Below are 21,476 nucleotides of genomic sequence, written 5' to 3' on the forward strand. Positions count from 1 at the left end.
TTTCTGTTTTCTTTAATCCTCTCTGACACTAAACTATCTACACTATAATCAGTGGTGGAAAGACTAATAAAAATCTGTAACACTGTAACATTACTAAAATATTACAAGCATTACTGTTCTGCTGTTCAGTGGTCACAGTCATCTATCCAAGTTTGCAAATTCTGTGGATTTTCCTTAATCAACCAAAAAGCAAACAATTAATTAATCATCAACACTTTTTTGTACACAAAACACATTTTTTCCCCTCAATTTCAATGTTATTTGGTAATTTTCTTAAGTTTAAAATTCCCTACTTTTTAATTTGTTAAATTCTTGATTAATGATTAACATCCTGACTCCAAACCAGTGCTGTTTTGTTTTTTGTCCTGGTTTTAATTGGCTCATTTGTGATCAGATCACCTTATTGATTACAAAACTCAATAATACAATAATTTATAATCAGATGACAGATTTGAATATTAATTCAAATTGTACCCAGAAGTCAACTATGCAGACTGTGCAGAACAGTCATATATACCATACTTGATGGTGACTGTGTGATGACATTGCAGTTGACTCAGACTGGATGTAGAGTGTCTCTTGACAGGATAGTCTATGTATGTTCGAATTAGCCCTTTACTCTTGATTTGATGGTGCAGATATTTTTAATGTCTAATATCTGTCTATAACATTTCTCTTGTGTTATTCTTTCACATAACCAAGACTATAAAAGTTTAAAAATAGGCTATGTTAAAGAAGCAATATGTAGCCATTATGCGTGCACAAAGTGAGTGCAAGTAGAGCAGTTCAAGTAGTGAGTTGGAGCCATGGATTATTATAAACAGGTTGTAATCCTGTTTAACATATGATCTCTGGTTGAAGCAAATTGTTTCTCACCCCCTCCTGCCCAGACATGGCAAAGACAGGCAGGCTGCAGGAGCTCTGCAGGAACGCAGGATGTGTGCACCTCATAAATTGACAATAACAAGTAAACCAGTTATCTGCTGTAAGCTGATCAGCTGTTTATTACTGTCAGTTGTCTGTCAGTGTAAAGTTAAACCCATTATCCTGAAAACAAAAGCCCACTGCTCTGAAATAACACACTCTGGATGATGACTTAAGCAGCTACCTGGTTCACTGCCTGCCAAACTGCATTAACGTTCTGCTCAATTTAACAGTTAAAAACATCTGCACCTTCTACAAGATCATTAATGATTTCTTATGACTCAGAAGCAGACAGCTGCAGCTGCAGTGTGCATGTCAAGTAAAGCAAGTTTTGCAATTTAACATGTTTATTTAATATCTGAAGACATATCACAGTCATTTCATTATTCATTACAGTGAATATACCACAGATTTCTCCTTTAAATGATTCCAGTGAGCAGTGAAGGTACATTCTCTAAGTTGTAAGGGATCATTGGCTGAAAAAAATGAGAACTTCTGCTATGCTTTTTTCTGCACCTCCTAAAAGTGATGAAAACAAATACCCTGCTTTTATTTTGAAGACAAATGACGCCACTTCCGAAAGGATATTAGATGACTGTAGTGAACTGCCCTCAGCTGCGGTGGTCCAATCCAGCGCATCCTGCTTCCTGATGATTCTCGCCTGCCTCGACGCTCTTCTCTCGGGCGGCGCCTAGCGGCAGACGTAGTCACTTACACCTGAACATAGCATCCTCAGCTGTCACTCTATCACATGAAAACGCCTGCTCTCATTTGTCTGTGTTATGCGTTCTTAAAATAAGCAGGGACACATATTTTAATGTGTTGTCAAAGAGCAATGAGTCACTGCTGGCGGTTATTTCTAAAATCACATTCAGCTGTGTTTGCTGTCTTGAACACACCCCGCTGAGTACCCCGATATTGTTCAAGGGGAATAATGGCTGCACAGGAGCCGTCTCCACCATCTTCCCTGGAAGGCAACAAACCGGGCTTCCCAAAGAAAATCCTGGCCAACAACCTGGAGGACAAACATCTGTGCAACTCGTGCCAGAAGATCCTGAGAAGGCCTCTGCAGGCTCAGTGCGGTCACCGCTTCTGTTCGTTCTGTTTCAGCAAAATAGTGAGGTGAGTAGTGTCATGGTTGCCAGCGAGCTAGCTAGATGTGTAGCCTGTATGAGCAAATCAGAGCTTGTCACCAAACCTCCTTCAAATATCTTTCAATTTAATGCCGCCTCGCTTATTGTCACAGGTAACACTGTATAGGACAACAAAGTCAAGTTTCTCTATATAGTTATAGACCCACTAAAACATCGGCATACAGATAATTCACCAGCCACCACTGGATCCCATTAAAATCTCAACTTGTGTGATGGCTTGGCCAGGTGTCCTGTAGCCCAGTCCCGCTAACCTTTGCTGTGGCTGGCCGGAGAAAGGAGTGCAAATGTCGTAGACTTAAACTTGACAGTGTGTTGTAATGAAATAAAATGAGGTCGGTATGTATGACGAATTTACCAGAAGGTCCCGCATCTGTTCATACCTTCACAATATCTTTCAGTCAGTGTGTATCTTTGTCGATAAACGAACCGACATTACACTGGGCATTTTATGACGGGAGTTTAGGATGACCTTTTTCTATAGAGTAGATAATGTGACCTGACAGGAGTCCATCCAGCCCAGGGAATATGTGTACTTGTCTGGCTTTTTATATTCGAGCAGGAACGGTAGGGACGAAATACGAATGAGTTTTTAAAATCATGATACAGAAACAAGAATACATGAAAAAAATTCCAACATATTATTTTTTGTATTTGGACTAACGGTGCAGTGAAAAGACGAGCTTGGTAGTGAGATCACTGATTTTTTTTTTTACACTGCGCATGTGTGTGATGGAGGCAGACTTTTTTTTCATTTTCAGTTTTAGCTAAATTTTGCTTTTTTTTTTTTTTTTTTTTTTTTTTTTAACCAAGAGTAGTGACTGCTGCTGCAACACTTCACCTGTGTGGAGTCTTTGTCAAACAAATGTCTTCATAAAAAGACTCTGTAGAACACAATTTAGTCACAGTTTTTGGTCATAACTACTAGTGCAGTATAGTATGTGACTACAATTTAGAAATAAATGAAATAAACCAATTAAACAGAACCTTCAGTGTCCCAGATTGCTATGTAACACTGGTTAAAGGGATGGTTCACCCAAAAATGAAAATTCAGTCATTATCTACTCACCCTCATGCTGACTGAGGGATGGATTTATTTTGTTAGTAATAGTAATAATAATAATAATAATAATAATAATAATAATAATAGTAATAATAATGATAATAATAATAATAATAATAATAATAATAATAATAGTAATAATAATAATCTTTATTTATAGAGCACTTTTCAAAATTCACATTACAAAGTGCTTCACAAAGGCAACAAAATAAAACAGACAGGATCAAGTGTCACACAACAGCTAAAACAGATAAAATAAAATGGTACAGAGAAAAATAGGAAGGTAAAGACATTTTTAAGAAAAGCAGTGCACAACAGTTCAAACTTAGATAAAATCAGGAAAGGCTCTCCGATAAAAGTATGTCTTAAGAAGAGGTTTAAAGGAGATCATTGACTCGGCTGACCTAATTTCTTCAGGCAGATTGTTCCAGAGCTTTGGGGCCCTGACTGAAAGGCCCTTGCTCCTTTAGTTTTCAGCCGGGCATGTGGAACAGACAAGAGACCTCTGTCTGAGGATCTCAAGGAACGTCCTGGTATGTAAGGTACTAACAGGTCAGAGATATATGAGGGTGCGAGGCCATTGAGAGCTTTAAAAGTCATCAGTAAAATCTTAAAATCTATTCTAAAACATACAGGGAACCAATGTAGAGATGCTAAAACAGGAGTGATATGATCATGTTTCCAAGTTCTGGTTAAAAGTCTGGCAGCTGAGTTCTGTACACTCTGAAGTCTGTTAATAGATTAATAATTACTCTGCAAAACACTGCTGGAGTTTCACAGGAAAACAGTGTTGCAAAATCTCCTAAAGAATGGAAATGAATGGTGACCAGTTTTCAAATGTAAAAAACAATTGGAAAAAAAAACATAAAATGCCTCCACACTGCTCATCTGGTGTAATCCAAGACTCCTAAAGTCCTGACATGCTGTTTGCACACTGTGACACCACACACACCCAGTTCAGACAGTATGCATGTGCACATGAACATGGCTCCAAGCTTAAGATCTACAGTGACGACTGAGGCTAAAAACATGGTGTAAATGACATTTTTAAGTAAACCTGGCCCGTTGGGGCTTTAGGAGGCTTGGATTACACCAGACAAGCAGTATGGAGGCATTTTATGTTTTCGTTCCTGTCTTTTTATGTCTGAAAACTGGTCACCATTCACTTCCATTGTTTTGGAGGTTTTGCAGCGCTGTTTTCCTGTGAAACTCCAGCAGTGTTGTGTGGACTAAAAAATGAAACCTGACCTTCAGTCAGCATGAGGGTGAGTAAATAATGGCTGAATTTTCATGTTTGGTTGAACTATCCCTTTAATCACACAGGGGCATAAACTCAGGTTGCTTTAGTGTAAATCCAGCTTTGTGACTGTCTAATTACTACCCCAGTCACTCAAACCCGGTTTTTGGTATGTATTGTAAAAGATACTAAAGGTCCTGTTTTATGATCTTACTTTCTCTTGCAGATGGTCCCTCTGTCTAAATCTAGATTGCAATAATTTACATGTAGTCCATATAATAAATAAATTTGTACTTAATAAAAGTCCCACAACCAAATGACACTTGGGAAAGCAGTATAAGGTTGAAATGTTCCCACAGAGGAGTGTTTGGCTGGTTTCTGGGTCTGTTTTGTGTCTTATGGGAACTTGTTAAGGGGCCTTAAAGCAATTTTTCCCCAAGGACCCTTAATGAGATAATGTGATCATGCAGCTAGTGGTTGACCGATATGGGATTTTTCAATGGCCAGTGCTAATATATAGAGAACAGGGTGGCTGATGGCTGATATATAATGATGATATCAGAACAAATAAAAGTCATTTCATTATCCAATGCACATTACAATGTAATATACATGATTATCAGTGACATGTTATTTATGGGAGATTCAAGTACAGTATGTCAGAAGCATCGTCATTCCACTGCATTATTGTATACATTACAACATCATGTATATTTAGCACTTGGCAGTAACAGTTATGGTTAGATTTGCTGGCATTTAGGATGTGTTAACATTTAGAAAAGACAATGGTGATGACTGAGGACATTTAGGCAAACATTTACAGCAGAATGACTGAGAGTTACAGTACAGAGCTCCAAACTAACTTTTTCACCACCTTCCCAAAACTCATAAGGGGGAGGTGCTAACATTATTCCACAGCAGCCACACTGACACGGCTGCCCAGTTTTTGTTTATCAACATTGCGAGCAAGGGATGTGCGTGATTAGTCAACTATATGATTAAACGTCCCCACCCATGGTAGTCGGCACCAGAAATACTAGTCATTTAAAATATTTTTCAATATTTAATTCATGCACGATGCCACTTATCTGTTGCCTCTAAGATTTTATGCAGCCGCTCGCCACCAGTTGGGGCTGCAGCACTGTCAGACGGCAGCCCCTCTCACCCAGCGTGTATGAACTGATCTCCCTGGCAACCCCAAATGTTTATATCAGCAAAGTCGGACAGATGAATGTAGACTGTGACAGAATAAGGTGATATATATTCACTCAACTGAAGAAATGTGCCCACATTAAGCACAGACACAGACATAAACCTGCTAGCAGAGCTGCTGCTGCTACTAGCACTGCTAACATTAGCCACACTGTGTGTCAGGCTGGCAGCTTAACGTTAGCTCTGGGTCCTTTACCTGCAGACACTGTGACCCTCTTCGATCTGAAAAGGTGAAGCATTTATTGAGTTGTTGTCATGTTTTGTACATTAATGTGTAAGGCTTGTATTGCACAGCACAAAGGAGTGTATTTCAGCGGCATGTAAAGTATGATTTGGTGATTGTAGACTGTGATTAACGGCTTCAAATGGCTCTTAATACACAGTATTTTTTCTGGACAGTGTTTAACATTAAAATTAAATTAAAATTTAACACTAAATTAATAAATTCTGCTAAATTTTAGCTGTTTAAAAAAACTGAGAAAACTGAGTGCTTTCTTAGTATTAAACTAGTCGATTAGTCTAAATTAAATTTAGCATTTAATCGACAGGGAAATTAGTCGCCAGGAACATGCCTAGTCGTGAGCACGGACACTGGCTGATGAGCCTGATTAATGGGCTGACCAATTAATTGGTCTCTCAGTTGCAGCAGTATGGTACTTGATGATTACTCAGATCAACTGGGTGTAAACAGGATTTTACCATAATAATAATTTCAACTAATAAACATGTTATTCTTGTCTTGTGATTTAATTTCTCACAGTAATCATCTTGTGTGTATGTTAATGTAAACAACATTTGTAGAGATGCCCCGATTTCGATTTTCTTGGCTGATTCCGATTTTTTTTGAAGGGTCTGACCTGCCAATTCTGATTTTGCCCGATTCTGTAATTGACAGCATTCACAAACATTTTTGCAACTTTTCTTGTAAAAATTGAATTGGATGTTCATAATAAGACACTTACTATTAAATATTCATTAAATACTATTTAAATTTTCTCCAAAGTCCTCCAGGTTACAGCCAGGCCTTATTATAGTTTTATATAAGATTATGAATCGGGTGAACGTGAGACATGGTGCAACAGTTTGCTGCAGTAGAAGTTTGCTGTAAGAGAAACAGACACAGAAGTTAAACAAGTCTGGATGAGAAAATGTTTGAGGAGATGCATCAACACAGGTTTTTTATTCTTCAGCCAGAACAGGAGGTGAGATTTTAACTGTCCCTCTGTGAACAGCAGTCTGCTGCTGGCTAACATTAGCCTGTGGAGCTAGAGAGTTTATGGCTGTTCTGCGACATTGTCAGCTGCTCTGTTTCGTTGTAGACTGTCTGTCTTCTCTTTATCCTGTTCTTGGAATCTGTCAGTGACACCATCTTCAAGCAAGCATGTGTCAGAGTGTCTGTAGCTGTTATCAGCGCTGTGTTGATATTACGGTCAGTTTGTCTGCTACGCACATGATGTGACCATCGTGCAGAACACGTGTGTGACAATGACTGGACACAGAATTGGATATGTAATGCTGACTGGCCTGTCACCGGTCAGGGCCGGTCATGTGAAAACCGGCTCCATTCTGAGCATTGCCGATTAATCGGTGCAAGTCTAAACTTTTGTTACAGTAGGATACTTGGCACCCATATTAATGACCATATTAATTCACATCACAGCGTCATTGTAAATTAGCAACCTCCATGAGTTTTCAAATTTAAATAAAGGTTTTGGACTGAACTGATTTTTTTTTTTTAAGTTTAGGTAACAAAGCAAGTGCCTTGTCTTCTTGAATACCTTCCCTAATAAAATGGTGAAGGAGACTATAGTCTGTGTATAGGGTTGTACTAATAATTAATAAATTATTAGTTATTCAGTCAAGTAATTTTTCTATAAAATTAATAAAAAATGCCCATCATATTTTCACAGAACTGAACATTTTCAAACTAATTTCGTTCTGAGTTGAAAATTCAGATAAAGAATTCTGGTGTTCACTTGAAGACCATGGGAATGTAGTTGAAGGCCAAGACAAAACCTTCAGTTACTTGAATTGAGTTACAACAACATCATCTGGAGAGTGGTAATTGTCATATCAAATATCTATATTGTTGGGCACATGTTAAATGTTTGGGATGTTGGGATTTGTTGTTTTAAAACCCACCTGTGTTGTGATTGGCTGTTTTGAAAACCACCTGTAATTGGTCGTTTAAAAAACGATGTGCTGTTATTAGTTGTTTTAAAAAAACTCATGTGTTGTTACTCGTGGTTTAAAAGAACACCTGTGTTATGCTTGGTTGTTTTAAAAACCACCTATGCTGTGATTGGTTGCTTTAAAACCACATGTATGGTGATTTGTTGTTTTAAAACCCACATGAGCTGTGACTTAAAAAAAAAAACCCCACCTGTGATGAGATTGGCTGATTTTCAAAAACACATGGTATTAATGGTTGTTTTATAAAACATCTGTGTTGTGATTCATTGTTTTAAAACCACCTGTGATGTGATTGGCTCTCATAAAAACCATCTGTGCCATGATTTAATGTTTGGTAAACCACCTGTGTTGTGAATGGCTGTTGTAGAACCCACCTGTGTTGTGATTAGTTGTTTTAGAATGAGCTGTGTTGTGAATGGTTACTTTTTTTTAAAACAACCAAAGAATCACATCACAGGTGATTCTCAAACAGCCAATCATCACCTGTGTAGTACTTGGTTAAACACACGTATGTCATCATCAGATGATTTAAAACCCACCTGTGTTTTGTAATTGGCTGTTTGAGAACCACCTGTGATGTGATTGTTATTGTAAAAAAACATCTATGTTGTGATTAGCTATTTGAGAGCCACCTGTGTTGAGACTAGTTCATATAAACCCACCTATGATTTGATTCATTGTTTCAAAACTACCTTTGCCATGATTGGTTGTTTTAAAAACCACCTGTGATTTGACTGGCTATTTTAAAAACCATATGTGTTGTGATTGGTTGTTTTTAAAACCATCTGTGATATGTTTAACTGTTTTAAGAAAAAAAAAACCACCCGTGTTGTGTGTTGTGTTGTGTCTGTTTTAGAACTCACCTGTTTTTGATTGGGTGTTTGAGAACCACCTATATTGTGATTGGTCATTTTAAAAAACACCTGGGTTGTGATTGCCTGTTTGAGAACCAACTGTGATGTGATTGCTTGTTTTAAAACCACGTCTGATGTGACTGGCTATTTAAAAAAAAAAGTCTGTGCCATCATTGTTTTTTTAAAAAGTCACCTGTGCTGTGATTGGCTGTTTTAAAACCCACCTGTGATGTCATTGGCTGTTTTAAAAACACATGCTGTTCAATCTGGAAACCATAGCAAAATGGTGGGCACCGTGGTCTTTTATTAAAAAACAGCCCATTACAATACACATGATTTGTAATAATACAACGAGTGTTGTAATGTTTTTCAAACAGCCAATCACATCACAGGAGGTACTCAAATAGCCAGTCATAACACAGGTAGTTCTCTAAGAGCCAGTCACAACACAGGTGGGTTTTAAAACAACCCATCACAACACAGTTGTTTTTTTTTTTTTTAAAAACAACCAATCACTGCATGGGTGGCTCAAATAGCCAATCACAGGTGTTTTTTTTTAAATAACTGATCACAACACAGGTGGGCTTTAAAACGTCTCTGTTCTGCCAGGGCTGACTGTGTGATAGGATACGTGTCACAAAAAAGGGGTAACGATTCAATATATTGCCATACTGGAAGTAACGTCCTATATTGACATTTTTAATGTAATTTGAGGAAAATGGTCATAATATAAAGAATATACCACTATATGTATAAAACCTGAGTTAAGATGTTTACTTTTTTGTAATAAAAAAAATATAGATGGACAACAACAGTGCTCTGTAGCAGTCAGGGATTTAAACACAACACAAAAAGAACCTCAGCCACAAATCTTTGCATGTATCATGATCTCATGATACATCACAAAGCATGATATCATGCTATAACTACACCCCTTGTATCTGTACTAATGTAAATCATTGTTCTCCTCCCTTCAAGTTCTGGGCCACAAAAATGCAGTGCTTGTATCAAAGAAGACTTGTTTGAGGAACCAACCTCCATTCTCAAGCAAGGTGGTGTAAGTACATTTGTTACGCTGCATGGTGTCTTTTCCCACACTGACATTTCATAAAACATTAGTATGCCTTTAAAGGTGACTTTGGCAATTGGTCCAGTATTGAGTGAGAGTGCTGCAGTCAGCAGAAGCGAAACTGATCTGCAACATAATCCATCCAATCAACTGAACCATCAAAACATGTTCACTAAAAGTGTGACTTGTCCTGACAAAAACCTTAAACCACAGTCAGAGATGATATGTATCACAGTGCTGGTTATCAGCTTTCTTTCTTTGTGGATACAGGGAGATGGGAAAATAACTAATACGTTTGTTAACAGAAAGCAGAGTGTGTCATTAGGAAGGGAACCAGGTTTGGTATTTTTGGGTTTTATGGATCTAAAAGCCCCCAAACTAAGCCTGAGAGTCACAAGTGCTGTAACATCATTGTCAGTGTTTGTTTTCAGATTATAGAGCCAACACAACATCAAACTCTGTGACAGTTCTGTAACTCTTGGCAGTGTTGGCAATAGATGGAACAAATATAGTCCAGTATCCCTAGAATGACCATATGTGCTGCAGAAACTGGAGCCAGGAGAGAACAGTGAGCTCAGTATCTTGTGCCTCAGTAAACTGATGCAGGGTGTTTGTAACACTACGCCTCACACTGTAACTTGAAGATGCAAAACACACTGCAATGCACTGACAACAACCTCTGCTTTTCCATACAGGCTTTCCCTGACAATGCAGCGCGGAGAGAGGTGGAGGCCCTGGCAGCTGTCTGTCCCAATGAAGGGTGCACGTGGACGGGAACTATCAAAGAATTTGAGGTGCAGTTGTGTATTTATGCATTATGATAGCTCTTAAAGGGATAGTTCAACCAAAAATTAAAATTCAGTTATTATCTACTCACGCTCATGTCAGTTGAGGGTCGAGTTTAGTTTTGTAGTCCACAAAACACTGGACTACAAAAGTTTTCAAATGTAAAAAACAACAGAATAAAAGCACCAAATGCCTCCATACTGCTTATCTGGTGTAATCCAAGTCTCCTAAAGACCCAACATGCCAAATGGACATATATATATATATACATATATATATATATATATATATATATATATATATATATATATATATATATATATATATATATATATATATATATATCCCAGTTAGGCAAGTGACTTGCCAGATTCACTTGTCCAAGATGGTATTTTAGCCTTATTGTTAAGTGTTTTGTATAGTGTAGTCTCAGTTTTCTTTAAGAAGCATAAGTTGATGTACGATAAGTCCAAACATCTCCTTTTAAACATTGTTATTCATTCACAACATTTTGTTATTTATTTATAACTTTACAAGCCAGGCAGCTTTACAACAATATAACAGGCAGAGAATTTGACACTTTTGGAGAAAGTCACAGAAGCTGAAATTCTAAATAATTAACTTGTGATGTTACCTATTTATAGGTTTCATACTCTCACTCTTTATAACAAACCAAATTTAGTGAAAAGCGATGCAGAATTAAGTAAAATACAAGTCTGAAGTCTGTATTCCTCAATTGTTTGTTTACAAGTGGACCTGTCCAGTGATGACTGTGTAGATACTTATTTCTTACTTGTAGAGGTCAATTTTCAATAAGATTTAGGAGAGCTAAATTATGGAACGACTTTTTCCACCTGGCAAAAAGCTCTATCTCTGTGAAGTGTTACAAAAGATGCCTGAAAGACTGATTTTCCTCCTTTGCTATTGTCCATGTTTTATTTGTTTTTCTCATTGTGATGCATTTTTACTGTTGCTCAGAGGTCAGTACAGTATAAACTACTATCCTCCTCTCATACTCACATACTCACACAATCTTATTTAGGTGGAGGCTTCAAATAATCCCTCTGGGTTTTTGTCTCTCCCTGCACTGTATGTCATCTTTGCCTTTTTTATGTTTTAATTGTGCAAAATAAAACTATAAACCATAAAGGCCAAAACGTGACTTGCAACAGACTAGGGAAGCTTTGTTTTTAGCCTAGCAGGTGTTGATGACTTGCGCACAATATCTGGCTGGTTAAGAGAAGCGAGGAATCAGCAGAGCGGTCCTTGAGTATACAGTGAAAAATGTGGACAAAAAATGCTGTGTGATGGGTCCAGCAGTGGGACAAAACGGATACACGTCACATATGCACATATGCAACCAAAGGACATGATAGTTGAATACTGAAAAACTGGTTCAAATGTATTTGTTGTTGACCTGCAGGCCAGCCATGAGGGCAACTGTGACTTCATGATCATCCTGTGTCCCTCTTGTAAAGAACTGATGAGAGCCAACGAGCAGGAGCGCCACAACGAGAGAGAGTGTCCAGAGAGGACGCTTAACTGCAAATACTGCAAAGAACCCTTCCTGTTAAAGAACATCAAGGTCAGACTTCTCTCACAGAGTTCAGGGATTGTGTCTGTGTATGATGTTATGCAGGGAGTTGTTGTTTTGTAATATTGGAGCTTGATACTTGCAGCCTTATTTAACCTAGGCTTTATACTAATGTTCTGATCAGTGTATCTGATTAAATGTCTGTGATGAAATATTCTAGAGGTTCACTTATTAGCTGTGCCAGAAAATCCTATCTGATTTTTGCCATCCTCAGAAACTATAGCTGACTCCTTGTTTGCTGAAAACTCTGATTGCATTATCCACATTATTCTCTGTGTTCACTGTTAGAAAAGACGTTACAGGCAGCCACCTACATACAAACTGCTGTTTGTCGCTTGCCGCTCTCACTGTGGGTCAGAGGTTTTCTGTGAGATGGGGGAGTTGAAGGGGGGAAGCTGGGGGAGAGATGTGATGTAAAAGGGACACGTTCATGCCGGTGATCTATAGACCTGGTCAGCAGGTGGAGCTGCAGCCACGGCTGTGATACACAGCTAATGGAGAACATTGAAGGGACAGTTCACCCCAAAGTCAAAAATACATATTTTCCCCTTACCTGTAGTGCTGTTTTTCCATCAAATCTTTTTTGATGTGAGTTGCAGAGTTTTGGAGATATCAGCTGTAGAGATGTCGGTCTTCTATGTAATATAAATAAATGTAATATAAAGATATTTTGAAAAACTCAACTGCAACAATGTCTCTGTCCAGACATCATGATTCGGTTGCTCAAGAAAATCCTTTTAATCGTTATTGTGAGCAGTTTCATGTAGAAAGTACTTTTTTCTAGTTGAAAAATAGTAGTTCTGGTAGATTCTACGGCAGAAAGGTGTCTACTACATCCATGTGTGAAGTAGGGATGAACATTTCAAGCCAAAATGTTATTCAATATTCTGTGACAATCATTTGATCTTTGAATAATTGTCAAAGAAAAAGAAGAATGTAAAGGAGAGTGTGTGTGTGTGTGTAGGCAGCTGCTCCAGGATGAGATTTCTCCTCTCTGTTGACCTCACTTGTCACTCACTTTGTTTTCAGGCTCATGATGAAATCTGTCCAAAGTACCCAATGATTTGTGAAGGCTGTGCAAAGAAAAAGATCCCCAGAGAAAAGGTACCGCAGATCCTTCTTCTCAAGTGATTTCTCATAATTCTGTCAGATTGATCTCATTGACCATTTAACTATGGATCAGATTCTACAACATATTCTATAGATCATTAGCTTCTTTCATTTTTTTGTTTTGTTTTGCAGTATGTGGACCATATTAAGTTCTGCAGTAAATTTAAAGCACCATGCAGATTTCATGTTGTTGGCTGCGATACGTCTGTAAGTAGACATTTTTGTCATAATTTGCTATATGTGTAACAATGGCTCATGTAATAACTAATGGATCATGTAATAACTTGTAAAAAAAATAACAAAAAAGTATATAAAAACTGAATTTAGCAGAAATGTTCAGACTGATGATTGAACTAAAAAGGTATGAATGACTGAATGATTTCACCAGTAAAATATAATGAGAAAATAAAATGATATAATGTTAATAGAACAGTCTTTAATTCCTTCATTTGCCAAGGTATTACATTATTCAACAGTTATTACAGAATGTGCCACATGGCTGTAAATGAATCCTGTGTTTGTTGAGTGTGAAGCCTTTGTGTGTGTGTGTGTGTGTGTGTGTGTGTGTGCGCATGTTTGTGTGTGCATGTTTGTGTGTGCATGTTTGTGTGTGCATGCACAGTGCCTATAGAAAGTATTCACCTAACTTGGACTTGTTGTGTGTTACAGTTTTATTTTTTAATACATGAACTGGGTGTGTTGAAGCTTTTGGACACTGATCAACAGAGAGAATGAAAATAATTTATTTGATGTAGGGCTGCCTCCTGAAAGTCAAATCATTCACATTCAGTCAGTCACCAGGGTTCATCAGACCCCTTCATCAACTGAGACTCTTCAAGTCAGCAGGTTTTTTTTTTGTTTTTTTTTGTCAGTCAGTGTTCATTCCAAAAACTGAGAGAAGCTTACACAAAAGTACAGGAATAACATTTCAAAAAGGAATTATTAATATATGTCTATACTAGTTGGCCACAGATTCTCATGAAATGTGCTGGTGATTAATATTGAGAGAAGGTGAAATGAGTGGTTGTACATAAGTTTCAGCTCTTGTTTTTTAGCTGTGTCATTGTACACAGAGCCATGCAGCAACATGACAGGCTGTAAACTTTATAAACCAAGTCTCTAAATCACCACAAACCATAAAATTAACAGCACTGATGATGAAGAAAGGTGATAAGGGGGAAGGGGCAGTTCTGGAGGAAGATTATTTGTGTTTAAACTCAGCACCCAAACAAATCGTCCTTCAGAGCTGCAGAAGATTTCCCCTCCCTCGTCCCGGCACAGATGTGACCCATTGTTGATTGGCTGGAATAGGTTCAGTGGAAGCCACCCTGTGTTGCCCAGGGCTGTGAAGAAACATCAGCTTTTTTTTCAGTGCACAATAGTCCTTAATTGATCATTGGTTAAATTAATGCTCAATTAATTAATTAATCATATTTACAAAATATTAAAACGTTTGCAGATAGCAAACAGTATCAAGTGTATTTTCACCCCCAATCAAAGTTTTATTTCCACAGCAACATGTTCCACGTTCTCTGACAGTGTTACATGCACCCTTAGAAATAAAGGAGAACCATATAGGATTTTTCAGCTTGTCCCCATAGAACCATTTTCAGTTCTTGTTTGAAGTTTTTGTAAAAGTTCACTTTGAACCCTTCAGAGAGTTCTACATAGAACCCAGACATAACGAGTTATGTCTAGAACCATCTGTGAAAGGTTTCAATTAGAACCCCCTGTGAGAAATTCTACAAAGAACCCTTTTATGGTGCAATGGTTCTACTTAGAACCCTCTGTGGAGGTTTGATATCCAGAACCTTTCTATCTTTCTAAGAGTGCTAACAAGAATCCAACCGGGGGAACTTTTTTTTTTATATATTATGGTACAAAGAACATTTGTCAAACCATTTTTTCCAAAAAGGGTTATTTGAAACAAATTTTTCAGAGTAGAACCACAGCCCTTCAGGAAGAACCCTTTTGCAACCCTTATTTCTAGGAGTGTAGCCTATGAAATATGTAACATATTTCAGATGTTTATTTGATAGAGGATCAATTTAACTTTACATGACTGATTACATTTTTAACAACTGATTAATCGATCATCAATGAATAGTTATTACCCCTGGTGCACACACACAGAACGGTGAGCTCGAGGATCATGAAGGGATATTCACTTAATTTGACAAAAAATGTACTGGATGAGAATCACGGCCTTCACCTTTACAGTGGAAGTCTTCCTGGAAACACAATCATAAGTAGGCTGATAAAGGAGTCTAGAGTGACGCTGAACAAATCTTTGAATTTTTGTATTGGACAGCCAAATCTGATTCAACTGACAAAACTCTGATTGATTTGCAGCCCTGGTTTGATGGCAGTATTCACTCCTTCGTTTTAATATAGTGTAGGAGCACCTCTGGTAGCACTAACAGCCTTGAAAAAAAAAATCAAATTTAGCATTTCACTCCCGTAACATTGACTACTGACATGTCAGAAATCCAGGTGTGTTATTCTAGTAGCAGCAAATGTAGCCTGGACCTCTTCTGACTTCACACCCCCACATTTATTCATATTCACACTTGTTGTCTTCAGCCCCAACCAACACTGACTCAAGTGACATCACCTGAGTCAGTTCTTTAGAAACAACTGCTGTGAAATTAGACATTTTAGCCTAAAATTCTGAGGGATCCAACTATTTTGATAACTCATTAATCAGTTTGAGTAAATGTTTAAGAAAAAAAGTCAAAATTCTGATTCCGGTTTCTTAAATGTTTCTTTACTCCTCTCTGACACTAAACTTGAGTTGAGGACAAAACAAGACATTTGAGGACGTCACCACGATAATTTTTCACTGTTTTCTGATATTTTAGAGACCAACTAACCATGCGATAAATTGAGAAAGTAATCAACAGATAAAAAGTGTGGATGCTTGTGTTTTATATTTGTTCTCAGTTTGTGCGATCACTCTGACTTGAAAGTGTTGTTTCTGTTGTTCAGTGTCAGTTGTGGGGTAACAGAACATGAAACATGTCGGGGATGAATACTTTTTATAGTGAATGTAATCATCATTAGCTCCATTGTTTCTTTGCTGTATGCTTTTACTGTTTTCTCCTTCTGTGGCTCAGTTTCTCATCTGTCATGAAGAGTCATTCTGTCAGTGTGTAACAGATGAGGACTGTTGTCTGTGTTCCTCATGTGCTTCTGCTGTATCTCTCTTTGACACCAAAGGTGGAGAAAGAGAAGATTCACGACCATGAGCGGCAGTGTTCATACGAACACCTCAACCTCCTCCTGCACTTCATCATGGGCATCAAGGTGAGCCTGGAGAGCCTGCAGCCGCAGAGCCTGGAGGTGGCCAGCCACAAGCTGCAGGAGCTCCACCAGTCCCTCAGAGATCTGGAGCTCAAGATGAGCCAGGTGAGTGGGGGTGGTGCAGCTCCCGTGCAGGGAGCGTGCGCCCCGACCCTGGCCACCTCCTTCACCCCGCTGCCCAGCGCCATCGGCGCCGCCCTGGAGCTGCAGCTGCAGAGCGAGAAGACCAAGGTGGCGGAGCTGAGCCGGCGCTGCCAGGAGCTGGAACTCAAAGTGAGCACGTTCGAGAACATTGTCTGTGTTCTCAACAGAGAGATGGAGCGCTCCTGCACCACCATGGAGGCCTACAACCGCCAACACCGACTGGACCAGGACAAGATCGAGATCCTCAACAACAAGGTGACAACAGAATGAGATATTACCTGTGCAGTGATCTCCACTAGATTCGGTCACAATCTGAATGATCCTGACCAGACTGTAAAGGCACCAGACATTAAAAATGACTTTGAAAGGATCATCCACACAAGAAAATTATTATTATGTACAAATTCTTCTTGAGTCAGTCATGAGGTTGAGTGACGCAGTGGTTCCATTTGAGTTTTTTCTTAAAGGGCATAACAGGATATTTTTCAAGACATCTTGTATAAAGTAAGTTAAATGTTTTTAAGTGTCTGCTCTATAATTCTATACAATTTAAAAAAAACTCAAGGTGTGATAATACCATAAAAATACCATAAAAAGTCTACAATACATTATTTATCATGTATTAAAAAACAAAGAAAAATGATGAGATGAAATGACAAAAAAAATGTCCTTTATTAAATAAGAAATCTGATGTGTACAACATATTTTATTCATTTGGAATGAGTTTTTCCTGTTTACTAAAAGTGCTTATGCTTTAAAATAAAAGAAGCACCCAGGACCTGATCATGTGCCAAGAATTGAATTGTCTTTGGCAATGAATGTTTGAATTATGCACAACTGCAAAACAAAATCAATGCAGCAGTTAGGGCAGTCCTTTTATAAAATGAAATAAAAATAATTAACAATGTAATAACACTGTAGGTTTTTTTATTGCAATATACTGTTGGATACTGTTACATCCCTAATAATCCTACTATTATTTTGGTCTCGGTGACAGCACACAGACAGCTTGTTACACCCAGTAAATGGTCTTATTGATGTGTTGCTGTGCTGCAGGTTCGTCAGCTGGAGAGGACCGTGAGTCTGAGGGACCTGTCCATTGTGGAGATGGACGGGAAAATGAGGGAGATGTCTGCAGCCACGTATGATGGCATCTTTGTCTGGAAGATCTCCGATTTCACCAAGAAGAGGCAGGACGCCGTGGCCGGCCGAGCCCCTGCCATGTTCTCTCCAGGTAACAACGACATCTGAGATATCATCCTCATGAGACATCTGTCAGTGAATAAAATCCATGTTTACACTCGTCTGCTGTTTTATGTCTTGCAGCCTTTTATACCAGTAAATACGGCTACAAGATGTGTCTGCGGATCTACCTGAACGGTGACGGGACGGGCCGTGGCACCCACCTGTCTCTGTTTTTTGTGGTGATGAGAGGACACAGCGACGCACTCCTCAAGTGGCCTTTCAACCAGAAGGTAGCATTTATTATGATCTGTGTGTGTGTGCGTGTGTGCGTGTGTAAAGCTGTAAATGCGGATTCGCTCAGTCGACTTAAAGGTCTTGTTACCACCTTGCACACAAAACTTAATGCATAATTTATTTAATAGAAAAAAATTGAGCTTGTTCAACTTAAATATGTAACTTGAGAAATCATGTTCAAAACACTTAAAGGGACAGTTCACCCCCAAATCAAAGCTAGATATTTTGATCCTGGCTTATAGCGCTGTTTGTCCATTTAGATTTTTTTGGTGTGAGTTGTAGAGTTTTGGAGATATCGGCTGTAGAGATGTCTGACTTCTCTCCAACATGATTGGACTAAACAGCACGCAACTGGTGGTGCTCTTTCTAGAAAATATTTCCAGTACATTCTACTGCAGAAAGAAAATGGTTCCGGCATAAAACTGCTCACAGTATGATCTGTGGATTATCTTGAGTAACTGAGTCATTATTTTTGAAAGAGACACTGGTTTGAATTTTTTGAAATGTACTTTTTTGCAGTGCTTTGAGGACGAAATGAGTGCTAACTAGTCCCATTATATTGGAGAGAGGTCAGACATCTCTATGTCCAATATCTACAAAACTCTCAACTCACACCAAAACTGTCTAGATGGATAAATAGCTCTACAGGTCAGGGAAAAAAATTTTGGAGTGAACTGGCCCTTTAAATTAATTGGCTTCATAAATTTTAGACAAACAAACAAAGTTTTCATGTCATTTTGACAAAATTTGTGTGTCTTGGATAAACTGGACACTAAACTGTTGTGTCATGGATGAATTAGGGTTTACAGTTACAGTGACACTGTCCTCCTGCTGTAGACTGGAGCTGCGTTAGTGTGTCAGCTGCAGTGTTTTTTTTTTGGTCCGAGCAGATGTAAGATCAGACTCCTAACATGTGTGCCCAGGTCACCCTCATGCTGCTCGACCAGAACAACAGGGAGCACATAATCGATGCCTTCCGGCCCGACATCTCCTCCTCGTCCTTTCAGAGGCCCGTCAGCGATATGAACATCGCCAGCGGCTGCCCCCTCTTCTGTCCGCTCTCCAAGCTGGACTCTAAAAACTCCTACATACGTGATGACACCATCTTCATCAAGGCCATTGTAGACCTGACCGGGCTCTAGGCAAACGATGAGGGCATAAATCCAACCCTGCCTTTTGTTGCTACTAAAGCTGTTTGAATCACCAGGCTTTTGTATCATCACCAGTAACTGGCATTTCTCTTTGGGGTCTGTCTGGTTCTTTTGATTTTGGTGGTTTTTGGATTGTGGCGGCAGGGAACTCTTTTTTTTTTTGGCCATGTCCACAGTGGCTGGTGGTTTCAAGACTTCCTCAGCCACTGTAACTATTCTACCAATCAAACTGAGTTTTTGATTACCTACCAAAGTGACCGGAGGAGTGAACACACTATATCTGCCAGTGTTTAGCTGGTGACAGGTGTTAATTTCCCACCCTGCTGAAGACCCTCAAACAGCATTTGAACTGATAGAAGCATTCCAACACCTAGGTAGAATATTATGCTTGTGAAATAAGTAGACAACTCTAATCTGCAGTGATCATCCTATGGCTTCTTGTACCGTAGACGAGGCTCATCATGTTCACCTTTACACTATCTGGCTTTTAGAAGAGGAGTGGATTTGTTTGACAAAGATTTCATATCCATTCACATTCATCATTGTTTCTTGCTGCAGTGTAAATATGGCCCTCTTGTTACTGCCACTAGCTGCTAGTTATGTCCTTAACTAGTAGCTGGTTGCTAATATATATGGCAGCCCATTTACACCAGTGTGATGAAAAAAAGATCCTATAAGCCACTGTAAAGACAAACTTTCACAAAATAACAACTCACTAACTCATTATTTTGAGAAACTTTGTCATTATTTTGAAACACTAAGTCATTATATTGAGAAACTTTCTCATAATTTAGATACAAACTCGCTATTTTGAGAAACTTTCACATCATATTGAAACACAAAGTCATTATTTTGAGAAACTTAATCATTTTAAAATACAAAATCCTTATTTTTAGATACTAACTTCCTATTTTTTGCTCATTATTTTGAAATACCAATTCATTATTTTGAGAAATAGATACCAACTGATTGTTTTGATAGTTTCTCATTATTTTGAGATACTCAGTAACTCAAAATAATGACAAAAGAAAGCCATTATTTTGAGAAAGGTTTTCATTATAAAGACTCACAATCTTAAAGGATTCTTTCACATTGGTGAAACTGGCTTTTGTAAGTGTAACTACCAACACAAGTCCCTCAAAACAATTAAAGCTGCATTAATCACTTTTGGCCACTTGGGGCTCACCTTGACAACAAGCTAAAAATACCTAATTTGATATCTTATGAGCTTGAAAAGTTGATTTGGCTGACACGTTAGCATATTATTACTTATTTACACATCCAGCAGACACATTAGTAACATTAGCAGTCCCTGGGAGTCGTTGTGGTGACCTGAGAAATGTAAGTGCAATATTGTCTCCTTTTTAGCTCTGTTTTAGTCTCTACCACCTCTTGATAAAAACTCTTCAGCTCGCTATGCTTCACTATGTTCACCAGCTCGCTGTAAACTTTGTCTGTCTGCAGCTGGGGTGCAACACACAGCGTCAAATCAAAACAATTAGCTAAAACATTGTGTAGGTGAGGGGAACTGCAGAATTGATTTAAAATGTCACTTTCATATTCATTTTTTGGCCCATTGTTAATATAAAAGTATTAAATAGTGCAGCTTTAAAAAACAATCTTAAACTTCAAAGTGCTTGTGATGCAAACAGTATTTTTGTTATCTGATTTTCACCTGGGTTTTTGTATCGTATTTTTGTATTTTTCAAGACATTTCCAGATTTGTTTGAAATACTGAGCCTTAGACCAGTGACACCGTAGCTCTGTAGATGAAACAGCCTACAAACACAGCGATAGATCCAGCAGCTATAGGCGCTTGTGCTCACTGTCTGCGTGTACTGCTTAACATTTGGTTAACTAATAATTCTTTTTTTTTTGTGCATTTACAAAAGGTGGAGTTCCAATAACAGTGTGACCCATGTAGCCTTCAGAGTATCGCTCAGCTTTGCACACAGTTTGTAGTGCAGTTGGACTTTTAAACTTGTTTACTGTTTCTAACATCTATGCCTCCAACTCTCAAGTTCTGTGTTCAGTGGTGATCATTTGTGGTGGTGGACATTGCTTGAATTCCATGAATTCTGAGTGCAGTATCTCAGTTGTGAATGTTGTCATGTGTGTATTGTTCATTTTTTTGCGTGTGTTAGTTTGCATGTTGGATCTGTGGAAGATGCACAGTTTCTGGGCTGTTTGTCCAGGAGACCGATGG

At 38.4% G+C, this 21,476-nt stretch overlaps 1 protein-coding gene across 1 annotated transcript; it reads left to right on the plus strand.

The window, feature by feature from the left end:
- Window positions 1-1,636: 1,636 nt before the first annotated feature.
- On the plus strand, window positions 1,637-20,507 carry traf2a (Tnf receptor-associated factor 2a). Its single transcript, XM_084729338.1, has 10 exons — window positions 1,637-2,046; window positions 9,613-9,691; window positions 10,399-10,497; window positions 11,913-12,074; window positions 13,113-13,187; window positions 13,326-13,400; window positions 16,413-16,895; window positions 17,697-17,874; window positions 17,967-18,115; window positions 19,043-20,507. Exons 1-10 carry the CDS (start codon window positions 1,859-1,861, stop codon window positions 19,259-19,261), a joined length of 1,707 nt encoding a protein of 568 aa, XP_084585464.1. The 5' UTR covers window positions 1,637-1,858; the 3' UTR covers window positions 19,262-20,507.
- The last annotated feature ends 969 nt before the right edge of the window (window positions 20,508-21,476 follow it).

Source organism: Lutjanus erythropterus, chromosome 10 (genome assembly GCF_056507025.1).
Source record: "Lutjanus erythropterus isolate fLutEry1 chromosome 10, fLutEry1.hap2, whole genome shotgun sequence".
Classification (NCBI taxonomy): Eukaryota; Metazoa; Chordata; class Actinopteri; order Lutjaniformes; family Lutjanidae; genus Lutjanus; species Lutjanus erythropterus.

What these genes read in the sequence shown, in the direction of transcription:
- traf2a (XM_084729338.1), top strand. Translation starts at nt 1,859, where the DNA reads ATGGCTGCACAGGAGCCGTCTCCACCATCTTCCCTGGAAGGCAACAAA. An exon ending in CCATTCTCAAGCAAGGTGGT is followed by an intron (nt 9,692 to 10,398) that starts GTAAGTACATTT and finishes TTTTCCATACAG; the next exon opens with GCTTTCCCTGACAATGCAGC. An exon ending in GAACTATCAAAGAATTTGAG is followed by an intron (nt 10,498 to 11,912) that starts GTGCAGTTGTGT and finishes GTTGACCTGCAG; the next exon opens with GCCAGCCATGAGGGCAACTG.